The following is a 12,277-nucleotide window of genomic DNA, read 5'->3' on the forward strand; positions in this document are numbered from 1 at the left end:
GACCACACAGCCCAGTGAAGATCTGGTTGTGAATTTGAGTAGCCGGGTCATTGCCCCCAGCGAACAGGAAGTCCTCAACAAGGGCCTTGGATTTGTTCCAACAAATTTTGTTGAACCTTTTCTGTTAAGGAGCGAAATTGAGCGCTTCTTTAGGACCATCAGGTTACACTACTTCTTCAAGGACAAAGAACCTATTTTACCAATTGGTGATGTGAACACAGGGCTTAAAGTTAAATCCACCTTTTTGCCTCTACTACAACAAGTACCACCCAAGGTTGGCACTTTTGAGGCAGCAGTGCTGCAAGATCTTAAATCTCTCAATCTCTCTAAAGAAGGGAATTTTCAGAATCTCTCGAGACGAGACAGAACTGCTCTACAGACTCTCTCCAAGGATGCCACTATAGTGATCAAACCGGCGGATAAGGGGGGAGCCATTGTCGTGCAAGATACCATCACATACCGCACTGAGTGTTTGAGACAATTAGCCAACACACAGTTTTACACCCCCCTTACTATCAATCCCACTACAAGACTCACGAGTGAGATCAAGTCTTTAGTGGAAGAAGCCAGTGCGGAGGGTTGGATTACCCCACAAGAGGCCAACTTTCTAGTCACCAAATGTCCGACGGTTCCATACTTTTACACTCTTCCCAAGGTTCACAAACCGGCCAGACCACCTCCTGGCCGCCCCATTATTTCAGGCATTGGATCCTTGTTGGAACCGTTATCAACTTTTGTTGATGTTTTTCTGAGTCCAATTGTTAAAACCATGCCTACATATCTGCAGGATACAAAAGATATTTTACGCAAACTACCTGATGTTGCTTTCGACACTAACACAGACATCCTAGCCAGTTTTGATGTCGAATCATTGTATACCTGCATACCGCAATTGGAGACACTAGAGACGGTCAAAACCCTCCTAGAAGATTTTCCAAGGGACAGTGCTACTCCCGTCCAATTTGTCATGGAATTGGCTAGGATTGCCATGACTGAAAACTTTTTCGCCTTCGAGGAATCACTGTATTTACAGATCTCGGGGACGTCTATGGGCAGCAAATTCGCACCGAGCCTAGCGAATCTTTATGTCCACAGTTTTGAGACTCAGCATGTACTGAATGACACCAATCCACATTTTCATCAATTGAAATTGTGGAAACGGTACATAGATGACATCATTGTAGTCTGGAAAGGAGACATACAATCATTACAGTTTTTTCAGGAATGGCTGAATGCACAGAACCCTTACCTTAGGTTCACCTTAGAGTTCAGCAGAACCGAACTCCCCTTTCTGGATTTAACAATTTTTCCACAAGAAGGACATCTGGCTAGTTCGTTATACCGCAAACCTATGGCACGTAACTCCCTGCTTAGGTTTGATAGCCACCATCCCCGTTCCCTGAGGGAGAACCTCCCCTTTGGTCAGTTCCTCAGGGTCCGGAGGAATTGTTCCGACACGGCTGATTTCCGCTCCAAGGCTGGTGATCTCTCCAGTAAATTAAGAGCGCGACACTACCCAAAATCATTGGTACGCAGAAGCCTTAAGCGTGCCGCCAACAACCATCGTGAGGCTCTATTAGAACCTCCAGTGGAAAAACCCCCCACTAATCGCATGGTATGTGTCACCACATTTAACACCTCCTCATCCACCATCCAGAAAATCATCAAACAAAGATGGCGGATTCTCAACAGCTCAGGAGAGCATATCCCTGTACCCATGTTTTCCTTCAAGAGAGGAGCAAACCTAAGAGACGCTCTTGTACATACAAGACCTCGGGATATCCCATCTGAATCCACTTCCAATCTGTGGAATCTCCCTCCAGTACGGGGACATCATCCCTGTGGAAATTGCTCAGTTTGTGCTCAAACTAAGAAAACCCTCGAGGTTGACATTGGCACCGACCGTCCCTGGGTACTAAGGCACCACACGAACTGTAACAGTGACAGAGTCATTTACCAAATCACTTGTCCATGTGGCCTCAAGTATATAGGCATGACGACAAGGAAAATCAAGGTGCGCATCCAAGAGCATAAAAGCACAATCAGACGCAGTAAACAGGCCACCCGCCTCACAACACATTTTGTTGAGCAAAAACATCATCCGGATGAACTCAGGTGGTTAATCTTAGAGCAACCACATATACCCAGCCACATCACTGACATTTCTTTGTTCCTCCTTAGGAAAGAGCAAAAGTGGGTTTTCAAACTTCGCACTGACAGCGAAGGCCTGAATGATGATATCCCTTGGCTACAATTGTAAGTGTCTGGACACTGGCGTAGATGTTGGAGTTTCATAACCTTCTGTGCACTTATTGTATGTAGACACTCCGCCCATGATCTAAGGGTGATGTCCGCTTTTGGGACACATCTGCATGACTCTTTCAGTTACTCATGACTATTAGTAATATTACTTATATACCATACTTTCCAGGGGCAAGCATTTCAATCATGAGCATGGGTCTCCGACCTAGCTTCAGCCCGCGGGTGGTTACATCTAACTATTCTGGGCTTGCTATGACTTTAAATCTTTGACACCCGTCCCGGTATTTGTGGGACTTTTTTCGACACACACGGATGTTTGCAACAACCTCTGCTACATCGTTTGGGTACAGATATGTACACGCGTCCCCACACTATACCACGGGCGATGTTGACTTTATGACACATTACCATTGGCTGATTTGTTCAACCAATGTCTTTCATCTAAGTACCGTCCCCTTTAATGTGCGCTACACGGCGTGGCCGTTTTGCTGGTCAGCTGCACAGCATACTCCGTGTGGAACGCGTCATTCGCGCGTTTCCTGTTTATTTTGCCGACACCTCTTTTGATTGGCCTACGCCAGTCAGCCAATAGCCAGGATTTGATAGACAGTTTTCTCCAAGGTCCGCTAGTGTATTCGAGCCAACTAAAAGGCGTCAATTGTGCACAGCTGACATCGCGTACGATTGGCTTGAACATTCCACCAATAGCAGGGATGCAGATGGGAGGCTTCTCCCAGGTCCGCAGCTTCTCTCTAAATTCACTCACATTACGTGAGTTCGCTACCTCCCCCTCGGCTCAGTCTACAGACCCGAGGCAACGACGGAGAGGTAGGTTTTTTGGAGCTCGGCCTTTGCAGACTCGTAGGGCTTTAGCTAGCTCAGCGTTCTCCTTGGCAGGTATCCAGCGCTAATATGCCGTTTTTGCCAAGGTTTTTTCTAAATAACCCTGTTGGTTTTCAACAACTTTTCTGTTTAGATAAGGTTGTTTTTAATCTCTCTTTGAGATGGCTGTTACAGGTCTCTCTTATAGATCTGGTCCTATTTTTCCGCCTTATTGGTATTGCTTTTTGGAATTAGTTTTTATAAGCACAGTTAACTTTCCTTTTTCATGCACTTCTTTACAGTGCGTGGCCTCCTTCCTACCTGAGCAGTCGCCAGGCGAGGTGAGGTTTTCTCTCCCTGCATTTAGGGTGAGTGCTGAATATATAAGCCTATTTGACAGCTTAATCATGATATGTCTACATTATGTATATATCTTAACATGATGTTTTGTGTTTTTTTGTTTCCCACACTATATATACAGGAGGAGATACACCTTTTTCCTTTGAATCCATGGGACATTGGTTGATTGTTCACGATAAGTATGTGTTGCGGTAGCTCATTTTGGTCCTGAAGAAAGCCGTTAACGGCTGAAACATGTCGACCTAGTAACACTCAAGATAGATAGCAAACCATTTTTTCCATGCTATCAGCATACTGCTTTTAATCATGCCAATTTGATGGTCAAACCCAATAAAGTTACCTTATGTCATCAAATTAGGCATTTTTAAACATTAGGAGCACTTTTTCCTCTATTTTCTGCACTGCAACTTTTTCTTTTTTTCTTTCTGGCCTGTCTGCTCACGTCTTGCCTTCTGTGGGTTGGATGTTTCGATCTTAAGGGTCCATGATCAGGCAACCTTAGACTTTGGCTGAGGATGAGCCTAGAGGACACCTTTTCTCCCACTACCCAGATGACGATACTCCGCTTCTGAGTGGGCTGATGGGTACTGTTTTCTAGTCTCAGAGACTCTGTATCTTCTCCTTTTGACACGACATAATATTGTCTCCATGTAAGATCAACAGTGTGGTCTGCATACATTTCTTTTTGTTGGGCACCACTTGGGTCCTTATTCTTACACAGACTGAAGGTACCTCCTTTGTTGTTTCGCTATATGAGTTGGGGGACTAGGTGCCTACTGTGTCTATAAATCATTTCCCCTCGGACCCTCCAAACACTCAGTATAATATTGGTTAATGCCTACAGCTGACCACAAATCTGAGATACTGTTGATGAGTGGGATTTATTGGTATGCAGAAATAGGCATTTTTTAGGTCAAGTGAGGCCCTAAAGTCGCCTTGGTGGGGAAGCGGAATGACATCCTGATGGGTCACCATGAGATAATGCTCTGACAGGATATATTCATTTAGGGGCCTGAAGTCTAGAATGGGAGTGAGGGACCCGTCTTTTTTGGATATAAGGAAGTACAGTGAGTACACTTTCTTACCTTGCTGGTGACAAGGGACAGGTTCTATAGCCACTTTGAGGAGGAGGAAGGCTTTGATCTCCTCTGTGAGCAGTTTATGATGTTCCGGTGAGAGTCTATGTTTGCAAGGTGGAGTGGTGGGAGGCGTGGAAACTCCAGATAACAACCATATTGGATAATATCCAACACCCTCTGGTCTGAGGTGATGGTTTGGCATGTGCGAAAGAAGCCTAGTAGGCATTCCTTTACAGGTGTTGTGTGGTCGGGGGAAGAAGAGGCAAGTTAGGGTTTGGTGGCAGGTGTAGCTCCTTTTGGGGAGCTACCCATACACTTACCTCTGTAATTGTTGCACCTATAGGACCCTGGGAAAGGACTTCTGGCCTTGGTTGTGCTGATAAGACGTGGAGGTTTCAGGGAAAGTGGTCTGTGAGCCTCCACGATAAGGAGTGCAGCGAAAGGAGCAGTGGGGAGCGGGTGTCTGCAGTGACCCCACCGCTTTGCCTGTCTCCGTCTGCTTTTTAAATTTTTTTAAAGCTTGGCAACTTGTGGACCATAGAGATGCTCACCATCAAAGGGCATTTTCAGCTGGTTCTGCTGAACTTACGGCTTAAATTTGAAGATACTGAGCCATGCATGTCAGCTTGCCCTAAAACTATCTCCTGACCCTGTTTTCTATGATCTTAGGAGAGGTATTGGAGGAGCTCCTCCATTTCATCCCAGTGGGCTACAATTAGCCTGCGCCAGTGGTTGTCTGATTGTGCAGCCACCTGTTCCCCTGCCACTTCTCAGTGTTTGCTTTCCTTATCTGGAGGCAGGGCATGCCCGCTAGCCTGGGAGTCTGCTCACTTATGAGCAGTGGAAATTACCAGAGAATCGGGTGGGAGCTGACAGCAAATACAGAAGGTTTTAGAAGGGGAGGCTTTATATTTATTAGCCACCCTAGATGTTATAACCCTAGCCCAGCCAGAGTCTTTAAAAATATCAGGGGTAGGACCTAGAGCATGGGGAGCTACAGAGTGGAGAGATGGTTTCGAAGAGGAAGTCCAACTCTAAGGGTTCAGTGTGGAGTTCCACCTTAGGACAGGAGGCGGCCCAACCAATGAGCTCTTGAAAGGATGTGGAATTATCCAGAGGGAGGGGCGGGCAGGGTAAAGGTCTAGGTCTGTCCCCCATGGTGGGTTTACATCATAGGAGTCGCATGGGTCAACCTGTGGGGAGTGTCAATGCGTCATCAGCGTGTGGAGAACCTTGAGGTGCGATGCCAAGGGGGTCCCCTGGAGAAGTAGGCAGGGAGGGCGAAGGCTGAGGAACACAGCCAGGTGGTGCATGGGGCAAGGAGTTGGTAGCCCTATCCGCTTTCTTGCGTAGTTTTGCCGGAACCAAAATGTCCAAGGCCTCCTCAAAGGACAGCTGACGTTCCAAGGGTGAAGCAGCAGGGGCAAGAATGTGGCACGTTTGGGGGTGGATGATCAGGCGTTTCTGCCTTGAGTTGAGCTGCTCCTGCATCATATGGAGAATCGCTCAACTGCGCCGGTGTCAGAATTGCTGGTTAATGCTGAAGTCTTTGACTCCAAGGTTGCCTTTGGTTTCGGTGCCGAGGATCCGGTCAGTGCCAAAGTGGGTCGTTGCTGGTGTCAGGATGACTGGCACTGATGTGGTCGTTCGCGAACGATTCTTTGGTTGCGAGCCAGGCAGGGAGTCTGAAGTAGTTTTTCCATGCCGATCATGGCCCGAAGGCAGTGGTGATCCGAAAGCCTGTCTCTAGTGTTCCTTAGTGGCTGAATGTCCTTTGGATGAAGACTGCTCGGGATGAGTGCAGTTTTGAGAAGGATGGGAGAGTCGTACTCATGGACTGTTGAGCTGGTGGTAGGTCCTCGATATCCAGGTCAGAACCAGAACTTTTCTCCAGGGGAACAATCCTTTTTATCGACAGCCAATGGTTGTAGCTGTTGTTCCCCCTGATATGTTGTCTCTGCCCCAACGTAATACCTCAAGTTTATTGCAGACCCGATAGAGATCGGTCCAAGGATATTTTGTGTGGCAGCGAGTACAATATCGAAATGGTGGAGAAACAGGAGTAGACACCAATGGGCGAGGCCCATGAGGAGGCGCGGTCCACCCGGACCCCGCTCGAGTGAAGTAATCAGCAGGTGATCAAAGACAGAAAGTAAGGGATCCGTGATCAAAGTACAATACCCACGGATGAAAGAAATCATGAGAACTGAAAAGAGCACCGCAGTGGTGTTGACTCCGGAGCACAGGAGCACACGTATGTACCAGAAGGCATAAAGACAACAATCTAACAATGGAGTCGATGAGCATGCTCATTAAAGCCGAGAGGGGGAGTTAAAGTACCTTGCAACTTGGAAGACTTCTTCGAAGAAAAACAACTTACACACATCCAGGCCCAACCCTAAATGGCAGTAGTAGGCGCAGCATGTGTATCTACAACCACACATGCCTCGGACCACAGTGTACATGGTGGCTGCCACCAGGAACTCACATGGACCTTCTACGTCTGAAAACCTGGGGTACAGTAGTTGAACCTACTTCGAGGGTAACTGGGGTACAACTGACACTATGGGGAATCAATACAATTATGGAAAGAAGTGCTTAGGGGAATGATTACATTGGGGCACTAAAGCATTTTGTAAGACAATTATCCACCAGATTGAGTCATGTGGTTGGGGACCTGGTTTATGAGGGTCAGTGTGATTTCATTCTTGGTCATAGTATGGCATTGAATGTAAGGCTGATGCACACAATGCACTTGGTTCTGGATAAAAGAAGAGGAAACAATATTAGTGATGCCTGATCTAGGGATGTCATTCAACACCCTAAATTGGGACTCATTTTTTTAAGATCTGAAGCACATCGGATTTGGCTCTGTCTTTTGCAGTTGAGTGAATTTATTGTATGTAACTCCTAAGTCCAGGGTGTGTATTAGCACAATAGTGTTGTGCGGTGGTATCATAGAGCACAGGAGTAGGCAGGGGTGCCCCTTTATCCTTTGCTGTTTACACAGGCTCTCAAACCCCTGGTAGATCCACCTCTCAGCATAACTGGCAGCATAGAAGATCACAATCAGGGATTTTACATCCATAACCTCCCTTTATGTTGACGGTACACTGTTTTATATATTGCTATCCAGGGGCTCTGAATTAAGGCATTTGAAGTGTTCAGAGGCATCTGGGGTGGTCTCAGGGCTGAGGAATAAACACAAGTATTTTTTTCCTATTGGAGTCGCTGGCTCATTGCCTTGTGGATGTGCTGTATGACTTAGGACTTTGTTAGAAGTTGGAGAAGTTCTGGTACCTAGATATTATGGTGGCACATAACTCTAAGAAGATTTACAAATATCAAATGGGTAGAGTCCTACAGGGATTTGAGGCATTAGTGAAATTCTGGGGTTCCCTTCCTCTTTCCTCTATTGTTCAGGTAGCAGTTTCAAGATGGTTTTACTTCCTAAATGCCTTTATACTCACCAGACCTCACTCTGTCCTCTCCCACAGATTACCTTTAAGACCTTAAATAGTTTATTGATTTCCCTAGTGTGGGCAGGGAAGAGAAGCGGTGTGGTCCTAGACATCCCGAAACTGGACTTGGAGGAAGAAGTCTTGGTCTTCCGGATATGGAACTCTATTATTACATATGCATACTCAGCAAGTCGCAAAATGGGCTGCTGGCAAGGATAACTGGGAGAAGTGTCTGCTAGACAGGATGTGTGTGTGTGTATGGAGGGGTATTAATATCTCAGGATATATTGTGCATGAAACTGGTTATATCAGGAAAGAATCACTGTAGTGGGGAGGGGGAGCAATCTATACCCCTCCTTGAGGAGGAGCTCCACAGCGCAATATGTTCTGATGCCACACACACAGCTCCAGAATCTCTTTAAGCAATGGAGACTTCTACAATGTCTCTGTGTTGTTGACTGTACGATTGCTTGCACTGTAACTGATCCCGTGGGAGAGGAATATGGTTTAGTGGCCCAAATGTTTATTATTGATACTATTACCCTTACTTCCAGAAACGGACAGTTTACTTCTGACGTTGTGAGCTGTTAACTCTTGCGATTTGTGTACACCTGGAACCGAATTGTGCTCGCTAGATACACTGTCATACTTTTCCTGTTACTGTAACGTTGTAACATATTGTTCCTTGTGCAATTGGATTGTTAAATGAAAATGCAATAAATGGTTTAAAATAAAAATCAGGAAAGAATCACCAAGAAAATAAATGCCCATACCTTATGAGGCAGTTAGACATCAGGGGCCGTATTACCATACAGGCGCACTTTCCCTGTTTGCACCACGGCACACCTTAAAACAGGTGCACCAGGCGCAAACAGAGAAAATGCACCCTATTTGAGTGAATGCACTGCCCATAGGGCAGCAGCAAAATTGTGCTGCCAACAGGGCAGCGCATTCATGTTATATACGGAGTGGCTGCTTCAAAGCCAGCCTGTGTTTCACAGCCCATGCGGCCCCCATCTGCACTTTCAAGAGGGATTAGAGATATTTATTTATTTATTTATGTATTTGTAGAGCGCCTGAATCAGCCCCGAAGGGGTATCTCCGCGCTTTTGCTTCCGTTGTGGTGTTGTGTAGACAGACAAGGACGATACTGCAGTATGGTAGGGGAATTACTAGGCCTGAGTAAAAAGATATGTTTTTAATTTCTTTCGAAAAGAAAGAAGATTGGTGGTATGTCTCAGCTGTGCAGGCAGGAAATTCCACAGACCTGGGCCTTTGAGAGAGAAAGCCCGACCACCTTGTCTGGCTCTCTTCACTTTTGGCACCTGCAGCATCTGGGAATTACCATTGCAGACGGGTGTAGTGAGTGACTGCAGTCACCGGCAAGGAGATGTCTGGGATCTCTGAGAAAGGCAATAGAACGATGCTCTTAGACTTTAGAGGCAGACTGCAGAGACAAATTGAAAGTAAGGGCAGGACATCACGTAGAGAAGCCAATAGAATTCTTACTTTACGTGTCCCCTGACATGCCATGACTTTGCAGAAGGGGAGTATTTAACACACAAAAACAAACACTCACACTAAGATACAGGGCATGAGAAGAGGCAAAAGAGGAATGCGAGAGGGTGAGCCGCCATGACAAAGTAAGTGGGGGCGAAAGGAGGAGCAATTTACATTTGCCAGAAAAAAGAAGCAGGAACACTTTATCAAATTCTTCCATTTCTCTCACAAAGTTAGAGTGTGACAATAAGGTTCACCCCTCTCGGAGCCACTGTGTAGTATAGAGAGGCTCAAGGTGGGTTTCAGAAACGTTTTTCTAGCTTGCTTAAACATATAGATGTGACAAAAACTTTGATTCATGCTATTTTATAAAAGTATAATGATATTGAACCATCACTACATATGGGCACGGCTTGTGAATAAGCCGCTGCTGGATACGGTATGTGGCGGCTAAATGCTTGCTGAAGGTTCCAGCATGGGTGGAACTAGTGGATTCCCGCTGTTGCGCCCTGCAAGGGCTTATGCCAGGGTTCCATGTATTTGAATGTAAAACATGCTACCAATATAACAAAAAAAACTTGGTTCTGGCACCATCACTCTTAGGCATTCAGAGATGAAGGAGTTCCAGAAGGATTTTTTGCTAAAAAGTTGACACTTGCAGGACTGAAGTGGCCGTGCATTATATCAGGTCTAGAAACATCCTTTGCGGAGGTCAAAAGAGGGAGGGGCCTTTAAAAGTACCCCAGGGGGACAGCTTTAACATGGCCTGAATAGTAAACGGCTCTGACAAGCCTTTAAAAAAGAGGCGGGTGCCACATCAAAAGAATGAGGCTCAAATATCAAAACAATTGAGCGTAGTCACCAGCAAATAGTGAAGAGCAGAAAGAAGTTTCAAGGGCAATAGGGGAAAGAAAAAGATTAACCTACTGAAAAATTAGGCGAGGGTCATGAGCTTGGTCATGAATCAGATAAAGAAAGATTTATCTTTGGATCAAGGGGCAGGAGGTATTGGCGATGTGTTGCTAAGAAGTTAGATAAATAGAAATCCAATGCATGCTTGCACCATAATGCCTCAGAGTGGGACACTGCAGAACGAAGAAAAATAGTTTAGGAGTAAGCCATGAGTCAAGGGGGTCTACAAGTAGGCATAAGAGGTTTCAGTCGCGCTAATGCATTAAAAGACTGAGAGAAGTCATCAAAAAGGAGCAGAGAGGCTTGATCAGGAGAGAGAGCAGCAAAGACATCAGCAAGCGCTAATACATTAAGGGTCGCCGAAGCAGGCAGAGGATGAGATAAATTCTTTAAGTTATGAGAGAAAAGCATAGAGGGTTAAGATGCACGGATCACAGAAGAAGGAGGGAGAGAAAAAATTGACAAGTTAAGGAAATGCTCGGGAAGGGGCAATGGAGAACAGAAACAGGCTCCATCCAGAAAGCAGTTGGGAAATTGACCAGATACAATATACCACCATGGATGTCAGTAGGTGAAGAAATTACCAAGAGGAAGAAAAGAGACACCCTCAATAGGATGGAGATGGAAATCACCAAAAAGAAATAGGGAGGACGTATCAGGGAGCAAATGTACTCAAGACGCTCAAAGAATAACGTACACTGGATCTGGAGGGCTGTAACCAATTAAGGAGAGTGGACATGGTTTGTAGAAGTAGACAATTTGAATGTCAAAGAAATAGCTGGATAAGTGAGAGACACAGAAGCGAGGATCCACTGAGCATAGAAAACAGCCCTGTAAGATTACTCCAGGACCCTTGAACAAGATAAGCTGGGGTATTAAAAACAGCAAGGACTGAAGGGTCGCTGGTGAACAGCCAATTTGCAGTAATGCAGAGTAACAACAGATTAAGAGAAATGACTGATGTGTGAAGTGTGGTAACGTATGTATTATATAGAGAGCTAGCATTCCATAAAGACTAAGAAAATGAAAGAGATGAGATCCTACTGAAGTTAAGGGAAGTGTGGCAAACACACAGTAGTCCATATCTGTGTATTTAAAATTATGGTGTTTTATTATAAGATGTATAGACAGGGATGTTCATAATAACCAACAGCAGAAAAAGTACTGAGCAGAATAGTTAAAAAGGTACCCGTGACTAAAAGTTAACATACAGAAATGTGAAATGTAAAATTGACAAGCGTAGCAGCAGCTTCTAGCCAGATCGTCCTGGAGCTAACAGGAGCAGACAGAATATTGCCCGTGTCTCGTCTGCCCTAATTGAGGGTGCCCTGAAGAAGATGTAAGAAAAAAACAAGTAGACATCACAAAGTTAGCGGGTTTCTCCTGCAAGCTACTGCTACCTAGGAGACGCACGAGCCATTGACCTAATGCGCAGTGGGAGACTTTGAGACAGGTACCAATAAGGGAGCAAGGAAAGGTAGATGGTAACAACAGGCAGTCAAAGTCGGCAGGACAACATTAGGAAAGTGGATGAAGAGGACCTTATGATTATGTCATACATGAATTAGGAAGAGTCTTATCTCAGTCTCCTAGCAAGCACAGAACTCCCGTGCATGGCCAGTGTCATTGACCAGGTGCAAAGGAGGAGGCTGTGAGACAAGACTGCGGTAAGGGAGTGAACGTTAAGTTACAGGCTCCTGTGAAAGATGGATGGATGTAAGAACAGCCAGGCAGCAGGACAAGATGAAGAAAGGCGATGAAGTGGCAGAGGGTGTATGGAGTACTAAAATCCAAGCTTAAAGCAGAGCACACACACCATGACTTAGTTCACCAGGCACCTTGCCAAGCTAAAACAAATATATATTTAAACCTGCCCAAAGG

At 45.5% G+C, this 12,277-nt stretch overlaps 1 protein-coding gene across 1 annotated transcript in view; it reads right to left on the reverse strand.

Moving 5' to 3' along the window:
• Positions 1 to 1,140: 1,140 nt before the first annotated feature.
• Positions 1,141 to 12,277, reverse strand: part of LOC147662058 (ninein-like protein) — a 270,575-nt gene continuing 259,438 nt past the window's right edge. Inside the window, exon 12 of the mRNA XM_086951142.1 lies at positions 1,141 to 1,185. Within this exon, the coding sequence (XP_086807268.1) occupies positions 1,141 to 1,185 (45 nt within the window). The remainder of the gene's footprint in view (positions 1,186 to 12,277) is intronic.

The sequence above is a fragment of the Lissotriton vulgaris genome, unplaced genomic scaffold (assembly GCF_964263255.1).
Source record: "Lissotriton vulgaris unplaced genomic scaffold, aLisVul1.2 SCAFFOLD_630, whole genome shotgun sequence".
NCBI classification, from domain to species: domain Eukaryota; kingdom Metazoa; phylum Chordata; class Amphibia; order Caudata; family Salamandridae; genus Lissotriton; species Lissotriton vulgaris.